This window comes from Trematomus bernacchii, unplaced genomic scaffold (assembly GCF_902827165.1).
Source record: "Trematomus bernacchii unplaced genomic scaffold, fTreBer1.1, whole genome shotgun sequence".
In the NCBI taxonomy this organism is placed as follows: domain Eukaryota; kingdom Metazoa; phylum Chordata; class Actinopteri; order Perciformes; family Nototheniidae; genus Trematomus; species Trematomus bernacchii.
The window spans coordinates 1,125,207-1,146,863 of NW_022988098.1; the positions used below are offsets into that span (position 1 = coordinate 1,125,207).

Here is a 21,657-nt window from a genome sequence, read left to right on the forward strand (position 1 = left end):
TATACACATGGTTGGTATTTAACAACAAGGGGTGTTGTACTGTGTGATATTGGTATTTATGGAAACATTTTACACCTTTCCTTCAAGTATTATACGTTGTAGTTACTTGTTGGGTACTTAACATGAATAATCACAGTTACTATCCTTTCACTCCATCACATTTCAAAGAGAAATAGGCTATTGTTATTTTAACTCCACCACAGTAATCCATCATCAGCTTTACTTTTTAGATAAAGATTTAAATCACAATTGATCATAACTCAAAATACATATATTTTTATATATTACCAAGTGGTTTCATGTAGGCTACAACCCACACAAGTTTCATGCTAAATTAAGCTCTGTTGCTTGGATATCACTAGATCCTGTTACATCAGCGTAATATAAAAGTACATAACGACTGATGTGTAAATTAGCATAATTACTAGCTAGCCGCTAGCTGCTAACTGCCGCCTCGTCGTTAATATCAAATCCATCATAACAACCCATTACCATGCTGTCATGAACGCGCGGTGCTGTTACGTGTACGCAAATTGACGTGCTTGATGTGAGCGAGCATTTTGGGGGGCATGTTTAAAGTTGCGCATGCGCTATGAGCGCACATACGGGTACTTCTCAGGCATGCCGGGTAATCTGTGACGTTTCGCTCTCTCAAAAGTTGGGCCATTTTGTCATCATGCGCGATTGAGCAACTCTCATAGGAATGAATGAGGCCCCGCCTCCCACGCTGTATCCAGTTCTTATTATACATCCATGAGCTAGACGCTCCTGAACTGTCAACAGGAGGGCGGGGGAGCCTCGCTGCGGGGAAACTGTGGACCTCTGTCGCCTGTCAGCGCAACTTAAATGATGCCGTCTAAAAAAAATAAAGATAAAGGCCGGTCCCGGCCGTCAGCGAACCGAGCCGGTCGTCAACAGCCAACTGACGACTGGCCGTTCTGTGATTCTCCAGAACACACAGATGGCCAGTCCGCACCTGCTGGTACAAGTCTCGAAACGACTTTGCGAATAAATGAAACTCAGGGAAAGAAACGAAACCTACCTTTGAATGCACAGGCTACCGGCAGCTCGCATCCGAGTCCGACACACTCAAATCTCAGCATCCGATCTGCTGCTACTGCAGATTCAACCAAGAACTGTATTGACAGGATAGAAGAAGTCATCATTATGAACACTCTGAACCAACAGTATGAGGAGAAGGTGCGTCCCTGCATCGACCTCATCGACTCTCTTCGCTCTCTGGGTGTAGAAAAGGACTTGGCTCTGCCTGCTATCGCCGTCATTGGAGACCAAAGCTCGGGGAAGAGCTCCGTGCTGGAGGCGCTGTCAGGGGTGGCTCTACCAAGAGGAAGTGGTAAGATAAATAAATAAAAAATAGACATTTATTCTTTCTTTTTTTCTTTCTTTTTTTCTTTCTTTCTTTCTTTCTTTCTTTCTTTCTTTCTTTCTTTCTTTCTTTCTTTCTTCTTTCTTTCTTTCTTTCTTTCTTTCTTTCTTTCTTTCTTTCTTTCTTTCTTTCTTTCTTTCTTTCTGTCCACACGGAAATTATGGATGTTGCATTTGTGTAACCTTAGAAGTTGCTATGGGAGACCGGGGTTGCGGTCGAATACTCCAAAAAAACAGCTCCTAAATTCTAACCCTATTATTCCTTGACCTCGGAGTGAAACGTCATGGGGTTAAGGGATAGTGGATAGGAGAATTCAAAAGGATTTAGGAGAAGAGACTGCGGTACTTTAGAGAATCCGACTGCACTTTCACTATCCGACGTGTTTATGATGCGCCAGCGGAGGTCATAAATGTGCGCCTGCTGCTGTGGGTAAACTATGGAAACTACAGTTTTCTATACAGCGGACTACAACATGGATGTTTAATAAGAACGAGGGACTACTGTAAACTCATCTAGAGACTCTGCACCGTGCTCTGATGCTGTTGTTTTATGCTTTATGAACGGGGACAACAGAGAAACATATTCTTCATGACCAAAGTTGGAATTGAAATAAAAAAGGAAAGTGAAACTTATGCTCGTCACCCTCTCCCTCCGGTCCACATTAATACAAATGATCCCAATAGCCTACGTATGATTGTATGAAAAGATCTTAAAATCAATACAAATGTATTTATTATAAACGTTAGTCCTTAACATCTATCACTGTGTATATCACCATTCAAACATATTTTAAAAGTTGAACAAACCCCACACAGCTCAGTAAAGACTGTGAAATGTTGACTTTATTTGATCATTTCAGTAAAAACTAACGTTCATATTTCTCTTTTTGATTATAATACTGATGAACGTTCAAAACAAAGCACTTTGGCAACTTACCACATACGTTTTAAAATGCTTAATAAGCACCGTAACTTTCATGATATCATTTCTCGTTCATAATCGGTTGTTTCCGTGAACAGCCGACTGTTGTGTGACGGCAAATGCCGCGGCCGCAAGGCATTGTGGGGCAGCATTTTCTTCTCTCCTTTCGGTAAGGGAGGTCCAGTGGTTCCTAAGCTAAAGGAGGTTATAAAGGAAGTTTGAAACCTCCTTTCCTTTTAATTTAGAGAATTCGAACGGCACTTATCATGGCTGCCACTGAGGGACTTCCGGGTAATTTCACTCCGTTAGGAAGGTTCCTAAGCTAAATGGACTATTCGACCGCAACCCGGGCCTTCTGCTCGGCTGCTCCCAGTCTGTGGAATGCTCCCCCCGACCATATGAGAGCACCACAGACCGTGGATGCTTTTAAAAAAGCACTCAAAACCCATCTTTTCAATAGAGCCTTTTCCTAGACGTGAAGAAAAAGAAAAAAAAGAAAAGTAAACAGTACACAACCATCAGTAGCCTACCAGACAAAAACTAAAGCTGCAGTGATTGGTGTTTGTCGATGGAGTAAATTAAACATTAAACTGGAAAGACACATTTCTGTTTTAATATTTTGTTCAATAGGCTACAGTTGGCATGTCTTACTTCGCAACACGGAAATGGAAATGACAAAACCTGTATGGCTGGTTAATCAGGACAAGCGCACTGACAGCGCAGCGCGTCATACTTCCTGAATGAAAAGTCAACTATAATTAGACAAATATGAAGACGTTAAACTTTAAACATCCATGACTGAAACACTTTATCCAGGATAAAAGCCACATAGTTACACATGCAAGGTGAATACAGCTGGTAAAAGAAAAAGTGTTTGAATGCGTATATTAACAGGTTTATGATATCACTGCCCCGTCTAAGACACGAGTGGATCTGACTTTAATTACATTTGACTCGAGTGTTTCGTCAACTTAAAGGTAGGGTAGGTACGTTTGAGAAACCGGCTCGAGATACACTTTTTGTTATATTCCATGGAATGCTCTTAACATCCCGATAGCAATGAATATCTTAAGTGCTTTGACAAAAAAATCCATAAAAAAATGTCATCTGTGGAAGCCGTAATACTGTAAAAAGTACGACCAATCATTTTAGCAGGCCCGGCTAAAATAACTGGATGGCCTACCTGCCTGTCAGCCTTCCATCGGGGCACAAACTTATCTCGTGCCCTCATTGGTCATGTGCGCGTTCGTGTGTGTTGGAGGAGGGGCTCTATAAGGAAGTGGCAGATTTTCTCCGGTTGTGTATTTTCAAATTCTAGCGATCTCGAGCCGGTTTCTCAAACTTACCTACCCTACCTTTAATGTGTTGCTTAAAATAATAGGCTACTTCTGCAACAGTAGGCCTATCCTATGTGACACTGTAAGTGTTGCACGGCCAGATACGGCTCAGCTGACTCAGATAAGGAAATATATGATACATTTTGATGTGATATGATGTGATATGAATGATAATGGGACACATCGACGTCTGCACTCACAGTGCCGCGGACTGTATACGTAATGTTACTTTGATCCGGTTACTTATGTTGTGGCAGATATTTAAGTAAGCTTTCTTAACGCTAATGTTTTTGCTCTGAAGATGGGAGGTGATATTCTATTAATTTTCACATTCACACAGTCGGTGATTTTGCCGGCCGTCTTTCCTGCAACGGCAGTCTAAACTGTATTTCATTTCTCCTGTAATATTACTTGATCGCTTTAAACTCCGCACACTGAGCTCTGATTGGTTAGCAGGCGATGCTTTCACTGAGTTGATCTCTTATCTTGGAACCTAACCAGGGGGGTATACTACGAATCTAGTTCAACATATCCTGGATATGTTTTGAGTTATCCGGTTGACTTAATAAAAAAAAAAAACGCTCTCGCTAAACTGTCCTACGAAGCTGGCTATCAACTCGATCGCAAGCCAGCCGTGTCCTATCTAGTTAGGTGCGCGTTCACATAAAAGGGGTGGTATTTGGAGTGTTCGACCAATCACAAACATGGACAAGCCATGTACTGACAGCGCAGCGCGTCATATATTTCCTGAATGAAAAGTCAACTAATATTAGACAAATATGAAGACGTTAAACTTTAAACATCCATGACTTAAACACTTTATCCAGGATAAAAGCTACATAGTTGCAGCTGCAAGGTGAATACTGCTGGTAAAAGAAAAAGTGTTTGAATGCGTACATTAACAGGTTTATGATATCACTGCCCCGTTAAGACACGAGTGGATCTGACTTTAATTACATTTGACTCGAGTGTTTCGTCAACTTAATGTGTTGCTTAAAATAATACTTCTGCATACAGTATGTGACACTGTGAGTGTTGCACGGCCAGATACGGCTCAAGAAGCTGACTCAGATAAGGAAATATATGATACATTATGATGTGATATCATGTGATATGAATGATAATGGGACACATCGACGTCTGCACTCACAGTGCCGCGGACTGTAGGCTACGTAATGTTACTTTGATCCGGTTACTTATGTTGTGGCAGATATTTAAGTAAGCTTTCTTAACGCTAATGTTATAATAGTCAGATTGCTCTGAAGATGGGAGGTGATATTCTATACATTTTCACGTTCACACAGTCGGTGATTTTGGCCGGCCGTCTTTCCTGCAACGGCAGTTTAAACTGTATTTCCTTTCTCCTCCTGTCATATGAATTTATCGCTTTAAACTCCGCACACTGAGCTCTGATTGGTCAGCAGGCAGTGCTTTTATCCTGGAACCTATCCTGCTCCGGAGGCTAGCCGTTCAGAATAAGTTATCTAGCCTGCTAAAAAGTGAACCAGCTTCGTAGGACCGGAAACCCCTGAAGTTAGCTTGCTAAACGAAAATCCTGATTCGTAGTATAGGCCCCTGTACTACGAAGCTGGTTCAACCTAACCTGGATATGTTTGAGTTAGCCGGTTGGCCCAATCCAAAACATACGCGCTCTCGCTAAGCTGTACTACGACGCTGGTTATCAAGTGGATCGCTCAAGCCAGCCGTGTCCTATCTAGTTAGGTGCGCGTTCACATGAAAGGGGTGGTATTTGGAGCATTCGACCAATCTCAAACATGGACAAGCGTACTGACAGCGCAGCGTCATACTTCCTGAATGAAAAGTTAACTTTAATATTAGTCAAATATGAAGAAGTTAAACTTTAAACATCCATGACTTAAACACTTTATCCAGGATAAAAGCCACATAGCTGCACCTGCAAGGTGAATACAGCTGGTAAAAGAAAAAGCGTTTGAATGCGTACATTAACAGGTTTATGATATCACTGCCCCGTCCAAGACACGAGTGGATCTGACTTTAATTACATTTGACTCGAGTGTTTTGTCAACTTAAAGCTCCCATGTCATGCTTTTCCGGTTATTACCCGTCCCCTTGTGTGTTATGAAGGTTTTTTATGCATGTAAACGGTGTGCAGAGTCAAAACCCTCAAAGTACACCCTGTAGCGAGTAAAACTCTAACACAGAAAATACCTCCCCAAAACGCCTCGTTGGAGATACGTCACTGCCCATTTGATTCTTCCGGGTACCGCCTGATGTCATGCGGTACCCGGAACGAAATGGACCAATCCCGAAGAGCTATGGCCACACCAGCAGCGGCGTGTTCCTCCTCCAGAGGTTCGAAGAACCGGCATTTCACAGACGAAAGCTTCCAAAACATTGCCCAGTTTGAGGCCGGATATGCACAGCTTGTTTGGACCGTTTGGAGCAGGGGAAGATCTGGGTATACAACCTGTAAGTTTGCATTGTTATTTGTGTATTTATCAAACAAGACTGTTTAAATGTGTAAACTGTGTTGGACTGCTAAGCCATTGACACAGTGCTAACTGTGCTAACTAAGTTGCTAGAGTTTCCATATATCAACTCTAATATCAGCAGATGGCCTTGCATACATGTATCTCATAGCAGGAGAATGTCTGCATTCACACACACGGAATACTCATACAGTATACTGTACTGTGATTTACCGTACATTGTGACCGTATGTACTGTCACAATGTACGGTAAATCACCCGGACTATACTGTATGAGTATTCCGTGTGTGTGACTGCAGACATTCTCCTGCCATGACAAACATGTAAGGCCATCTGCTGACATTGTAGTTGATATATTTAAACGCTAGCAACGTAGCATCACAAAAATGTTTTTCCGACCAAATCTAGCTCTAGCTCCGTGTGTTAGATCGGTTGCATACACGCTAGGGATGCCAGCGATTATTCGATTATTCGATTATTCGTTACAGTCTCCATAATCGAATATTATTTTTAAAAATCGATTTTATTAATATATTTTTTTATTAATATTTATGTTTTTCTTTTTTTTTCCTGGTTTGGTTTCAACCAAAATATAGACTAATGCTAATAATAGTAATAGTATTAATAATTGTAAATGACCATTGATCACACCACCAGTTTGTTTTACTGTAAACTTGGAGGAAGCCAGCAGCGCAGAGTGCAGACTGCTGCTGCAGCCTGACACACCGACCCCGCCCCGCCCCCTCCGTCGTGGAAGGAGGCGGTTTCCTTGAGTTTATGGCAAGCGTGGAACCAGATTACAGGGTCCCGGGCCGTACTCTTATCAACTGTCTCAAAGGTGTCGATAACCACCGACGGGTGGACGGCACTTACAACTAAATCCTATCTTACCATAACCTGCCATTATATCGATAGTGAATGGGAGATGAAGAGTGCGGTTAATTTAGCTGAGGGGCTCCGCAGTGCTCTGTGCCCTCGGAAAGGGTTTTTTCGGCGGCAGGACTAATCCTTAACCGGCTGCGCTCTCGCCTACACCCATACATACATACACATAAAGTAGGCTATTTATTTAATTTATTTCAATGATGCTATTATTAATACTGTTCTACCTGAAGAGCCCTTTTGTACCATGTACACGTTCCAGTAAAAGAAAACAACGGAATACCATTTGTCAGTGTTTTTTTTTTTCCTCCTCCCGGGAGGGGGGAGGGGGAGGGGGGGGGTGGCGATTAATCGATTAATATTCGCCAGGGCTGTCCGATCTTCGATTTTGGTCATGGTCAGTTTCTGGCATCCCTAATACACGCTACGCCAGCTATAATGTAATTACGTTTCGCGACTGACCGCACGGCAAATCACCCGGAGTATACTGTCAATAGGTATTTTGTGTGTGAATGCAGACATTCTCCTGCTATGAGATACATGTATGCAAGGCCATCTGCTGATATTAGAGTTGATATATGGAAACTCTAGCAACTTAGTTAGCACAGTTAGCACTGTGTCAATGGCTTAGCAGTCCAACACAGTTTACACATTTAAACAGTCTTGTTTGATAAATACACAAATAACAATGCAAACTTACAGGTTGTATACCCGGATCTTCCCCTGCTCCAAACGGTCCAAACAAGCTGTGCATATCCGGCCTCAAACTGGGCAATGTTTTGGAAGCTTTCGTCTGTGAAATGCCGGTTCTTCGAACCTCTGGAGGAGGAACACGCCGCTGCTGGTGTGGCCATAGCTCTTCGGGATTGGTCCATTTCGTTCCGGGTACCGCATGACATCAGGCGGTACCCGGAAGAATCAAATGGGCAGTGACGTATCTCCAACGAAGCGTTTTGGGGAGGTATTTTCTGTGTTAGAGTTTTACTCGCTACAGGGTGTACTTTGAGGGTTTTGACTCTGCACACCGTTTACATGCATAAAAACCTTCATAACACACAAGGGGACGGGTAATAACCGGAAAAGCATGACATGGGAGCTTTAAGCTAAATTAGTAGACAGCACTGAAGTAATTAACACTCTCCTAGACCTAGTGCTTGTAACTTAATCTAATTTAGAATATTAATCTTTTTCAGAGAAGTCACATCAGTCTGATGACATACATTATCAAGCATGGCAGAGCCCAGACACATGTCCAAAACTAGATCTACCGGAAACATTTATAATGCAGATACCGACTTTCCTCCCTCCAAGAACTTCCAACCACCCATAAAACTCCCCACACTGCAGAGTGTCATAAGCATGAGACGGTACCACCTGGAGATGGGCAATGGGAGAGTGACTACAACCATGGCAGCACGGGAAGTGGCAAAACAGGTCTACGCCAAGTACTACCACGACACTGTGTTTTGTGTTTCCTTGAGCACCATCCAGAGGAAGGTAGAAAGGATCTGGAAACAGTTCAGTGAGGGCAGAAAGAGGTATGGACAGACAGGGAAAGAAGACTCACTGGCTGTCCAACAATACAAAGAGTTATTTCATACAAAGTCTGAGCTCTTTGATGTATTTGCCCATGACCCTATACGGCGGCAATCACTGGAGAAAGAGTGGTGTGTAAGCATGAGTGAGATGGAGCACAAATACTATGAAGACCAGAAGACAGAGCGAAGGATGTTCTGTTCCAAAGGTGTGGACCCTGTCTGGTACCATAGCATGATGCGAACCCAAAGGTTGAGGGAGAGGAGCGAAGAGTACCAGAGGAAGAGAGACCAGCAGTTCTCATATCAAACTCTGGACCATATCACAGATATCTTGATTGAAACTGGTGAGATATCCAGCTGCAGCAGCGATGAAGAGAAAGAGGGCACACCCCCAAAAGCGACTGAGACAGATGTCTGAGACTGACACACAGCTTCAAAAGGAGGGTGAAGAGAGTGAGGGGCGAGCAGAACCCAAAGGAAGGAAAAAAATCTTCACAGATGTTGCTGAACTAGACATGGATGAAGATTTACTACCACAAGAGTTTCAACACATACGATTGTCCGAGAGAAAAGTCCGGGATGAGTTCTATACAACTATAGCCAATCTCAGAAACAGGAGATGGCTCAAAGAAAGGAGAGGAAGAGACTATACATGCTGGACACACTGAAATCTAGAGGTGGCCCCTTCACTGACAGTGGGGAAGTTGAGAAGTTCCTTGTGGATGAAAGTCTGAACAACAACGCAAAGCTGCAGAGGATGAAGCTTGAGGTTCAGTTTGCCAGAGAAAGTACCACGCTTCTGCCTAAAGTCGATCCTATCTTCAGAATCCAGGTGACACTGCCCAGTGGGAAGAGGAGGATGAAAACGGCACAGGAGTTTGGAGATGCTCTCATGGCGTACCTAGGCAAGAGGAGTGACCGAACCACACTGGAATATGCAAAATTCCAAGAAAGTCTTGAAAGGCTAAGAAAAATATGAGGTGCTACTTAAGACTGACAAGTTCAAGTTCTTTCTATGTCAATGTGACTGAATAAAAATGATTTAACTGTTTTGTATTTGGAATAAAAATCTAATCAAGTTTTCCAAATGAGTTTAGTCTTTTAGTCTTAGCAGACTGTAAGAATAGTGAATTTCAAAGGGCGGAACAGCCAAAAAAACGCTCTTTTTGTGTTCTTTTTTTAATTTTAAAGAGGGATGGGGGATTATTTTCAAGATACAGAGTTACTTTGAGGTATAACAGTTCTTCTATTAATAGTGTTTATTAATTCTCAAATGGGTTTGAAAGCATTCATTCAACAGTACATAGGCAAACAGTAAGAATAGCTTATGCATACCAGGCGGAATGTGCAGAAAATGCCACTTTTTGGGTTCTTTTTTTCATTTTCAAGTGGTGGGGGGTTATTTTCAAGATACAGAGTTACTTTTGGTGTCAAAGTTCTTGTATTGATAGTGTTAATCAAGTCCCAAATGGGTGTGTTGACATTTTGAACTTGATGATTATCCCCCCCCCCCCTATAGTCAGATTGCTCTGAAGATGGGAGGTGATATTCTATTCATTTTCACGTTCACACAGTCGGTGATTTTGGCCGGCCGTCTTTCCTGCAACGGCAGTTTAAACTGTATTTCCTCCGCACACTGAGCTCTGATTGGTCAGCAGGCGGTGCTTTCACTGAGTTGATCTCTTATCCTGGAACCTAACCTGCTCCGGACCTGGGGGGTATACTACGAATCAAGTTCAACATATCCTGGATATGTTTTGAGTTATCCGGTTGACTAAATCCAAAAAAAAAACGCTCTCGCTAAACGGTCCTACGACGCTGGCTATCAACTCGATCGCTCAAGCCAGCTGTGTCCTATCTAGTTAGGTGCGCGTTCACATGAAAGGGGTTGTATTTGGAGTGTTCGACCAATCACAAACACGGACAAGCCGTGTACTGACAGCGCAGCGCGTCATATATTTCCTGAATGAAAAGTCAACTAATATTAGACAAATATGAAGACGTTAAACTTTAAACATCCATGACTTAAACACTTTATCCAGGATAAAAGCCACATAGTTGCAGCTGCAAGGTGAATACTGCTGGTAAAAGAAAAAGTGTTTGAATACGTTCATTAACAGTTTTATGATATCACTGCTGGCCTGTCTAAGACACGAGTGGATCTGACTTTAATTACATTTGACTCGAGTGTTTCGTCAACTTAATGTGTTGCTTAAAATAATACTTCTGCATACAGTATGTGACACTGTGAGTGTTGCACGGCCAGATACGGCTCAAGAAGCTGACTCTGATAAGGAAATATATGATACATTATGATGTGATCATGTGATATGAATGATAATGGGACACATCGCCATCTGCACTCACAGTGCCGCGGACTAGGCTACGTAATGTTACTTTGATCCGGTTACTTATGTTGTGGCAGATATTTAAGTAAGCTTTCTTAACGCTAATATTATAATAGTCAGATTGCTCTGAAGATGGGAGGTGATTCTATTCATTTTCACGTTCACACAGTCGGTGATTTTGGCCGGCCGTCTTTCCTGCAACGGCAGTTTAAACTGTATTTCCTCCTTTCTCCTGTCATATGAATTGATCGCTTTAAACTCCGCACACTGAGCTCTGATTGGTCAGCAGGCAGTGCTTTTATCCTGGAACCGATCCTGCTCCGGAGGCTAGCCGCTCAGCATAAGTTACCATGGAGATCTAGCCTGCTAAAAAGAGAACCAGCGTCGTAGGACTGGAAAGCCCGAGTTTTCCCTGAAGTTAGCCGGCTAAGCAAAAATCCGGCTTCGTAGTACAGGCCTCAGGCCTCTGGACACATCATTCTTTTAGTTAGACTTCTCTAGCTATGTATTATGCATGGAAGATATTTTGGAGATGTAATATAAATACCACTTTTATAAAGATGATATCAGTTGTGTTGCCTATTGCTTTTCTCCTAATTTCACCAATCACACTGGATTTCCCTTTTCCCTCTCATTATCATCCTTATATCTTCATAAACTCAGGCATTGTGACAAGATGTCCTCTCGAACTGAAGATGAAGAGAAAGAAAGAAGGAGAGGAGTGGTACGGGAAGATAAGCTACGAGGACTTTGAGGAAGAGATAGACGACCCCGTAGATGTGGAGAAGAAGATCAGAGAAGGTACGGTATACAGAGCTCTTAAATGTCACTACCAAAAACAGAGTATTGATGGAGCTGCTACTTAAGGTTTCAGTGTTCAGCACCTCCATCCTGTAATCATTCAACATGTTTCCTCTCTCTCCAGCTCAGAATAAAATAGCTGGACTAGGGGTGGGGATCAGTGATGAACTCATCAGTCTGGAGATCGCCTCTCCTGATGTTCCCGACCTGACGCTCATTGACCTGCCCGGCATCACCAGGGTGGCTGTAAAGGGACAAGATGCAAACATTGGAGACAGGGTATGATACTTTAGTGTCAGTCAATCGATCAACATTTATTTTTATAGCCCAATATCACAAGATACACATTAGTCTCAGGGGGCTTTACAGTGTGAACAGCATACAACTCTCAGTCCTAAGACCCTTGCATCGTACAAGAAACAAACTCCCAACTCAAACCCCACAAATAAAGGGGAAGAAACGAAAGATACCTCGGGGAGAGCAAAAGAGAGGAGGGATCCCTCTCTCAGGACGGACAGACATGCAATAGATTCAGTGTGTGTATGGATAAAACATAATAAAATTAAAACATAGACAGCCTTAAAGCTCCCATGTCATGCTTTTCCGGTTATTACCCGTCCCCTTGTGTGTTATGAAGGTTTTTATGCATGTAAACGGTGTGCAGAGTCAAAACCCTCAAAGTACACCCTGTAGCGAGTAAAACTCTAACACAGAAAATACCTCCCCAAAACGCCTCGTTGGAGATACGTCACTGTCCATTTGTTTCTTCCGGGTACCGCATGACACAACCCAGTCTCACGGCATTTCGTGTTATTAGTCACGAAATTAATTTAATCTATTGATTCGTGTTCACCAACACGATTTTCACCTTTTTTTCGTGTCACACAGAACGATTTTAAATGCAATGTATTTCTATTGGTAGTATGTTTCGTGCCTGCAACACGTCTTTTTGTCCGGTCGGGTCTTGGAAGACCAGAAGCTGTGTGGTTCATAAAAACATGTTCTTACTCAATATCTTTAGTTTTTAAGCTTTAAGCTGATTATTCACTATTTGCTAGGCATTCAAATGTAGAAACATCCCTATAATTGTCAAGGTTAGCTGTTGCCCCGCTTTATCTAATGTATTTAGCTATGGTATTTACATGAAGTCAACCAGACCTTTGGAAATGTGCCTGTGTCAGCGGGGTGTGGTTAGACCGCCGGCTGCTGGAGGGATGGGAGCAGCTCAGCCGGACGCCAGACCTCTGATCAGAATCAGGTAATATGTCACTAAATAAAAGCATAAAAGCTCCTTCCGTCATGTTTAACTCAAGTGTGAGCCAGAACGCTCACAGTGGCGTCTGAACAGGGACAACAATGACGGAAGGAGACAAGAGACCAGAACCAGGTTACCAGCATGCTTTTATTTAGTGACTTATTACCTGATTCTGATCAGCTGTCTGGCCTCCGGCCGAGCCGCTCCCATCACTCCAGCAGCCGGCACTCTAACCACACCCCGCCGACACAGTGCCTAATAAATAAATGACAGATAAAAGAATATGAGCTCCACGTTTTAAAAAATAACTTAATGTATAATCTGAATTATTACTTTCAGATAAAGAGCATGATCCAGAAGTTCATCAGAAGACAAGAAACCATCAGCTTGGTGGTTGTCCCCTGCAATGTGGACATAGCAACCACAGAAGCTTTGAAGATGGCCCAGGAAGTGGATCCTGAAGGAGAGAGGACTCTGGGTAAAGAGAACTGATTTTATAAAATCAACTCCTTGGACAAGTTACTTTACTTTTAGATCACTGTCTATTTGTCTCTATGTTTCTCAGGTATCTTGACCAAGCCTGACCTGGTGGACAGAGGCACAGAGGAGAACGTTGTGGAAATTGTCAATAATGAAGTTATCCACCTGAAGAAAGGCTACATGATCGTCAAGTGCCGAGGTCAGAAGGAGATCACAGAGAAAGTGTCTCTTACTGAAGCAATAGAAAGAGAGAAAACCTTCTTCAGTGATCATGCGTTTTTCCAGTAAGTTCATACTTTTTGGGTAATTTTGACAAATATCCTCATGGTTCAATTTTCATACTGGGATTTGTAATATGACATGTACTCAGTCGTCTTTTATTCTTGTTGTAGCTCTCTCTATAATGACGGCCATGCTACTATTCCCAAACTGGCTGAAAAACTCACACTGGAGCTTGTGCATCACATTGAGGTAACTTCTTACTCCAAAATAACTTAAGGTATTTTGCTTACTTTTTACGTTAAAGTTTATTATGTGTGATGTGTAGAAATCTCTTCCTCGACTGGAAGAGCAAATAGAGGAGAAACTAGCAGAGACTCAGGCACAGCTGGAGAGATATGGCAACGGCCCCCCCGTCAGACACAGCCGAAAGAATCTACTACCTCCTTGATGTGAGCTCCCAAACTCTGCATAACATCCACTTGGCTACACAAGACATATACTCACCATCATGTATGCATTTCAAATAAATACAAATCCCCTGTAAACTGTTTCTGCTGTCATGTGTGTGCTGCAGAAAGTGACTGCATTCACTCATGATGCCATCAACCTGACTACAGGAGAGGAACTCAAGTGTGGAGACAGGTTCAATGTCTTCTCCATGCTCAGAAATGAGTTTGGGAAGTGGAACAACCACCTGCTCCACTCAGGAGAAAAGTGTGAGTGTGTCATTTAGATCTGGTCTACAGTTGAGCAACATCAGGAGTCTGAAATGTCCGTTTGTTTTTTCCAGTTAACAAAAAGATTGAGAAAGAGGTGGAGGAATACGAAGCGACGTATCGTGGAAGAGAACTGCCGGGCTTCATCAACTACAGGACCTTTGAGACCATGGTCAAGGACCAGATCAAACAGCTGGAGGAGCCAGCTGTGAAAAAACTCAAGGATGTAGGAGGTAAATGGTTGTATGAATTACATATTCATCCAGTAGCAGCTTTCACCATTTCCAACAAGTTTCCATTCTTCAAAGCTGCTGTGTCTTCTTGTTTTCCCATTTCCTCCAGATGCTGTTAGGAGGGTTTTCATACAGCTTGCCCAGAGCAGCTTCATTGGATATCCGAACCTGGTCAAAATAGCCAAGGTAGCCATCTTCTATGAACCTCTTAAAACTTGATATGCATCATTTTTGTCCCCTTGCAGACTGACTGGTATCTTATTTTTTCAGGCAAAGATCGAAGCCATCAAGCAAGAAAAAGAGTCCGCTGCTGAATCCATGCTGAGAACTCAGTTCAAGATGGAGCTGATTGTTTACTCTCAGGACAGGACCTACAGCAGCAGTTTGAGTGAGTGCAAGAGAGAGGAAGAGGAGGAGGAAGCTCCAACTTTAAGCCAAAAACATCATAAAGAAAGGAGTTTGGTGTACAGCACGGATAATCATGCTACACTTCAGGAGCTGATGACGCACCTTAAATCTTATTACAAAGTAAGTTTTAATATAGAGATGATTCATGAACAAAAGCACAAATACAGCAGGGTTTAGACCCTGTACCCCATTTTCTCAAACCTCCCTTTCTTTTTCCTTCTTCAGATTGCCAGCCAGCGTCTGGCTGACCAGATCCCACTGGTGATCCGCTACCAGATGTTGCAGGAGTCTGCCGTTGCTCTGGAGAGGGAGATGCTGCTGATGATCCAGGATAAGGAGAATTTGGAGCTATACCTGAAGGAGGATTGCGACATTGGCATGCAGAGGGCTGGTTTGCAGAGTCGCCTTAAACGCCTCATGAAGGCTCGCACATACTTGGTGGAGTTCTAGAGGGGCTCAAGCTCTCAACTGAACCTCTTTTCAATATAAAATACAGTTCCCTTGTTATAGGATTGATGTTGGATTTTTTTTTTTTTTTTGTTACCCTGTCCAATGAAGAATTAATTTGCTTTAAATGTAAAGTCAGAGAAGGTCGATGTCCTACGTCGGTAGGGAGTCTCTTTAAAATGTAGTGTAATATGTATATTGCCATTTTTTCTTTTTTTAACGCCAGCTTTTCGTTAGGCAAACATAGATCAAAGGGACACACTGTAAAAGTCAAATGTCATGTTAATAGCATATTCCTCTTTCAGTTCCTGCCAGGGAACATTGGGCCAAATGTTTGGATATATAAATCAGATTATTTGTATATGCATATGACATTTGTAATAATTCAAAAAAAGATTTTTGAATAAAATAAACAATTTGACTTTGTTTGTAATTTGGCTATTCCAACTTGCTTTCACGGGTGAAACTACTGTAAAATTAAAACTGTACTTTCTCCCTTAAAGGTTAGGTATTCTTAACGTGAACAATTTGCAACTTTAAGGGCTTTCATGCAACTACTGCAATATAGAAAACAATAACAAACAGGACAGTAAATATTTTTTCTACGGGTCATACTAAAATCTAACAAACCACACTTTTTAGTTTGCCTTATTGAAGCTGCCTGGTGTTGCCTTCCAGCCGTTCGATTCTTAACAGATACACATTGTACATCAAACTTCTCCTGACTTCCCACAATTAATGAGTATCCAGATTAAACTATGTCCTTTAGCTCCCCCTTGTGGTTTTAGATGAAATGGTGATTGCAATTACAGTTTAACAACAAAAAAAGTAAATACAAAGCTGAGTCAGTCCTGAGGCCTGGGGCCTATACTACGAATCAAGATTTTCGTTTAGCAAGCTAACTTCAGGGGTTTCCGGTCCTACGAAGCTGGTTCACTTTTTAGCGGGCTAGATAACTTATTCTGAACGGCTATCCTCCGGAGCAGGATAGGTTCCAGGATAAAAGCACTGCCTGCTGACCAATCAGAGCTCAGTGTGCGGAGTTTAAAGCGATCAATTCATATGACAGGAGGAGAAAGGAAATGCAGTTTAAACTGACTTGACTAATATTAAAGTTAACTTTTCATTCAGGAAGTATGACGCTGCGCTGTCAGTACGCTTGTCCATGTTTGAGATTGGTCGAATGCTCCAAATACCACCCCTTTCATGTGAACGCGCACCTAACTAGATAGGACATGGCTGGCTTGAGCGATCCACTTGATAACCAGCGTCGTAGTACAGCTTAGCGAGAGCGCGTATGTTTTGGATTGGGCCAACCGGCTAACTCAAACATATCCAGGTTATGTTGAACCGGCTTCGTAGTACAGGCCTCGGATATCGATTTGTTGTTCTTCTGATAACTATTCATTTAGGTTTTTCCTCTTCATCAATAACTTATCGTGTGCATTTCCATACGTATGCAAATACAAAATGTTGGTAAAATGCGTGAACATAAGCTTTATTCAAAAAATACATACAAAAAAGTATTCTAAGACAAATACAAATTTAAAAAGCGGTTCACTTCAATTATTTCTTCCAGGATCGTCACAGGTTCATTCTCCAGTTTGAGTAGGGCTCTCCTGGTTGTCGTCATTGTCTGATTTCTCATCATCTAAAAGGATTAAAGTTATTAGCGAGGCAAAGTTACTTTTTCCTAAACTCTACAGATGAGATTGATCAACAGCTATTAAGGAAAAAAGGCCACAAACATGCCAAGTTCTGCATCTCCAATGTCCTTGTGTACTCACTCTCAAGTGTCTGCTGTAGCTCCTGTATGGTGCTGAGCAGCACATGGAACTGCTTCTTCCGTAACTCCAACTGTATGTGACAAAGCGAGAGCCAATAATAACATTACTCATGGTCGAAGACATTGGATGTGGGAATGCAAGGTGATAAATGTATTTAGCTTTACCTTAGCATCTACGTTCTCCTTGATTTGAGACAGCTGCTGGAGTTCTTTGTCAAGCGCTTCCAACTGCCTGTGATCAAACCAACAATGATATGATTATCATGAAAGCCCAAACGTCTTCGACTCAATATCTGGATGAAACAAATGACTCACTTAAGTGTTTCATGTCGGTCTGGATGTTGCTGGATAACCTTAGCTAAAGCATCGTACTCTGGAAGTAATGAAGGGAAAATGTGAGACAAGCGGCTATACAAAAACCTAGCTCAACCAAACAGAAATATTTATGTTATTTGAGAAACCTATATTGCCACTAATTATTTTAAAATCAGTAAGAGATTACTTTTAATTTTTTTATACTTGAAATGTAAGCCCGTTTCCATTTAAAAAATGCATTCTCTATGAAGTATTCTAGTAAAATATTTTAACAGATCAAATTAAACAAACCATCCCTAGGATTTATCTTTTTTGAAAACACTCCTTGAGCAACAGTTGATTGGATTATAATTGCAGTTGTATAATAAATAAAATGTAATCTGCGTGTATGACAACTTTACTTTGCTTCTCAAGGAAATGCTTTTTTTCCTGTGAAAAAGCTTGGATGTTTGGTTTTGATTAAACTGACAACATTTTAGTTAATAAGTGGGTTTTTGATTGATTTTCTAGTTTGACTCACATTTTTGCAAACCCAAAGAACTTCAGTTTTGAATAATAAAGAAAAGGAGAAATTCATTTAATTGGTGAAGCTGGAAGCAGAAAATGTATATTTTCCTCAATACATGACTAATCTATTGGCAATAACTTATTTGCCATTTTAAATAACTATTGTTCTGCAGCACTATGTCAAGCTGTTGGATGTATTGGTTGTACTTCAACATAGTGTGACACCTCAAATACTGCTTAGACTCTTCCTCAGTGTTTATAAATAACAAAAGCAGTACATTTATCATGTAAATAATTACTATAATTCCATCTGGATCACTGAAATGCTCTTACCTTGGCGATTTTTCCGTACCCTCTTTGCTCTCTGTATTTCCTTTTTGCATTCTGCTATCTTCTCGTGTGCAGAGGTGATGTTTTGTTCTGCAAAGACAACAAGGTGGTGAGAGATAAGGTTATTGTGTAAACACTTCAAAAACACAAAAAATACATTGTTTTGTGGTGACCTAGATCTGCTAGTTACCACATTGTATGTTTGAAATGCAGGAACATGAGTAGTTCTGGTATAAAAAAGACAAAAAACACACACATACAAAATCACAATTTCTTACCTATGTTAGTGTAGATTTTCTCATAATTCTCCATTTCTCGAAGATTCATGTCATAAACCATTAACGTCTTCCCCATGGAGAACTCACACTGGCCCAGGGTGGCCATCACCCTCTGATACTGCGTGAACCTGAACAGAACAGCATAATGTTTAATACTCAAACAAGTTGTCCACCATACTTTTATAAAAAAATTGTTATTGTCAGAGGTGGAAGAACTCAGATCTTGTAAAAGTAGGACTACCACAGTGTAAGAATACTCTGTTACAAGTAAAAGTCCTGCATTTAAAATATTACCCAAAAGTTTTGACATCAAAATATACTTAAAGTACAAAAAGTAAAACAACTCATTGTGCAAATTGGCCCATTTTGGAATAACCTATTATATGTTTTGATTATAATTATTGATGCATTAAAGTGTTATCAAAGCTAGTAAATGTGTAGCTAGTTTTAATTACTGTGTACACTGCAGGGTAGTTTGTGAAAGTTACTCCAGGAGTAACTAAAGTCTTATTATTGTGTTGTTAATTTCAGATAATCCAAATCTACAAAGACCCCAAAGGTATTAAATAAATGGAGTGGAGTAAAACCACAGTATTTACCTCTGAATTGTATCGGGGTAGAAGTACAAGGTAGCAACAAACTGAAATGCTAAACATTGTAAATAAGAACAGTACGAGAGTAAATGTTTACATGACACCACCGGTTATTGTATATCTCCCAGTAGCGCTCACTCACCCTTCCTCCGGGGTCCCAGGCGAGTTGCACCATTTAGTGAAGCTCTTTAGCAGCACGTTGATTCGGCGGTCATCTCCAGCCCCGTCCCCGTCAATAAGAAGACGTTTCCGAATAACTTCATCTAAATAAGTGCAAAAACAGGATTCAAACAACATTTCAGATACAGCAGGCACTTTTAAAAGCACCTAAGCTAACTGGTAACTAGCTAGCATGCCTTCTGTGTATTAGCTGTTTCGAGAGCAAGCCTCTATCTTTTGTAACATTGGACCGTTTTTGTCATTTGGCTGGATATATGTCGACACTTTAAGAGCTTCGGTACACATTTCTACTTGTGTTTTTTTCCAGAGAGCTGAAATTAGTGAATTAGACCATTACTTACCGTCCGTTACAGCTCCCATGTTTGTATGTAGCTAAATAAACTTTATTGAATAGCCGGAAGTGAACAAAGCAGCTCGACCCGCCTCCGATTAAATGGTCGGCAGTGATTGGCCACAGAAAAGGACTCAACGTTATTTTGATAAAGCTTTATTTGAGTTAGAACAAGGGTTTTATTACTATGTAAAATAATTAAATGAGCTTAATACTATAATGTATGCTCATTAAAAACAGGGATATAGTCTAAATAGAGCTGAATGAAAGGCCATGAGTTTAACAAAATTGTCATCTCCAGTGACACAACATGTAGGCTTACACTGTGGAGAGTCAAATGGAAACCTTTTGTCAAAAAACAAACAAAAAGATTGTTAGATTATCACAAATACAGACTTTAGGAAGAACACGAATTGAATATGTATAAAGTGAAAGCTTGAAGCAATGCTATACTTCACCCAGTTTATAATAAGCATTAACTAAAATGTGTATTAACCGTAAGACTGATGACTATGGAGGACGGAACATGACATAAGTATAAATAAATAAATGTATGAATAAAACATGAATAAATGAATACGGCAATAAATAAATATATGAACAAATAAATTCATAAATAAATAAATGTTTAAATAAATACCGGAATAAAAAATAATAATAATAAATAAATAAATGCATAAATAAATATGGAAAAATAAATAAATGTATAATTAAATACATAAAAGTTCAGAATAAAACAGAACACACATTATTTTAAATCTTTAATATATTTCTACATTTACGTTCATTTACATTTATTTATTTATGTATTTCTGTGTCCGTATGAGAATGAGGCGGTCCTAACCTCAGTCTGAAGCATGGTCCAAGAAAGAATAATCACTTCACACATCACCTAACACTTCCCCTGGTGGTTTTACTACCCTATAACATCTGTTCCCAAACTTTTTCAGTCGGGCCCCCCCTTGGGTAATTGGAAATATTTTCGGGCCCCCCCAACCCGGTTCCCATCTATATTGGTAGGATTAATTGTATATTGTTGTAAAAACATTACATTTTCTCTGCTAATAATAAGAAGATACAAAGATCCAACTATAATTTTATATTTTATTATGGATTATTACACAATGAACAAAAGTGCTTGTAATAGATACTGTGAATTAATTTGGCCTGATTAAAACTAGTCCTTCTTCCCTGAGTAGTAGATTTTGTAATTCAAATTTATTTGTTTTGAGACTGCCACTCTCAGTTCATTCTCAATGGTCAGCTTTGATCTGTATTTCGTTTGATGGGAGCAACAGCAGAAAAGCCTGTCTCACACAAGTAGGATGCTGCAAAAGGCAAGCAGTATGCCCACAGCTCTCTGACCAATGAGATATTTTCGAGCAGTGTTTGTTTACAATTTCTTCCCGCGCCCCCCCCTGCAGTACCTCAGCGACCCACCAGGGGTCGCGCCCCACAGTTTGCAAAACCCACTGGATAAAGGCTTTTGCATCAAGGATTTTGAAAAATTTCTTATTTTCATTACATTTATTTTTTGGTAAAACATATTTTTCATATTAAATATCCTTATATATTTTTTTTCAAGTTAGTGTTTCTGATTTAATTATGTATTATTTTATTATTATTATTATTATTATTATTATTATTATTATTTTATTATTATTGTATTATTATTATAATTATTATTTTATTTGTTTCACGTCACCCGGAGGGTTGGGGCGTTCTCCGCCAGCACGGCAGCCCCTCCTCACCGAAGGGGTTCGCCTGGAAGGCGTTTTTTAATGTTTTTTGTTTTTATTTTATTGTTATTATTATTATAGTTATTATTAATATTTTTGAAAAATATTTCATTTTTTTAAATTATTTTTTAAATTATTATTTCCATTTATTT

The 21,657-nt window shown here is 40.5% G+C and overlaps 2 protein-coding genes across 2 annotated transcripts; one reads left to right on the forward strand and one right to left on the reverse strand.

Annotated features, from left to right (window-relative positions):
* The first annotated feature begins 834 nt into the window (after positions 1 to 834).
* On the forward strand, positions 835 to 15,647 carry LOC117475442 (interferon-induced GTP-binding protein Mx-like). The gene is given in 13 exon segments (XM_034121640.1): positions 835 to 1,354; positions 11,548 to 11,685; positions 11,810 to 11,964; positions 13,280 to 13,418; positions 13,506 to 13,704; positions 13,813 to 13,891; positions 13,968 to 14,048; positions 14,050 to 14,091; positions 14,217 to 14,358; positions 14,433 to 14,591; positions 14,701 to 14,777; positions 14,862 to 15,119; positions 15,225 to 15,647. Coding segments are annotated over 13 exon segments (2,202 nt in total). The 5' UTR covers positions 835 to 846; the 3' UTR covers positions 15,450 to 15,647.
* Positions 15,648 to 16,917: 1,270 nt separating this feature from the next.
* On the reverse strand, positions 16,918 to 19,857 carry thoc7 (THO complex 7). The gene is made up of 8 exons (XM_034121824.1): positions 19,777 to 19,857; positions 19,398 to 19,518; positions 18,663 to 18,790; positions 18,388 to 18,474; positions 17,548 to 17,605; positions 17,398 to 17,464; positions 17,234 to 17,303; positions 16,918 to 17,097 (listed from the first exon to the last, which is right to left on the reverse strand). Exons 1-8 carry the CDS (start codon positions 19,793 to 19,795, stop codon positions 17,039 to 17,041), a joined length of 609 nt encoding a protein of 202 aa, XP_033977715.1. The 5' UTR covers positions 19,796 to 19,857; the 3' UTR covers positions 16,918 to 17,038.
* Positions 19,858 to 21,657: the final 1,800 nt, after the last annotated feature.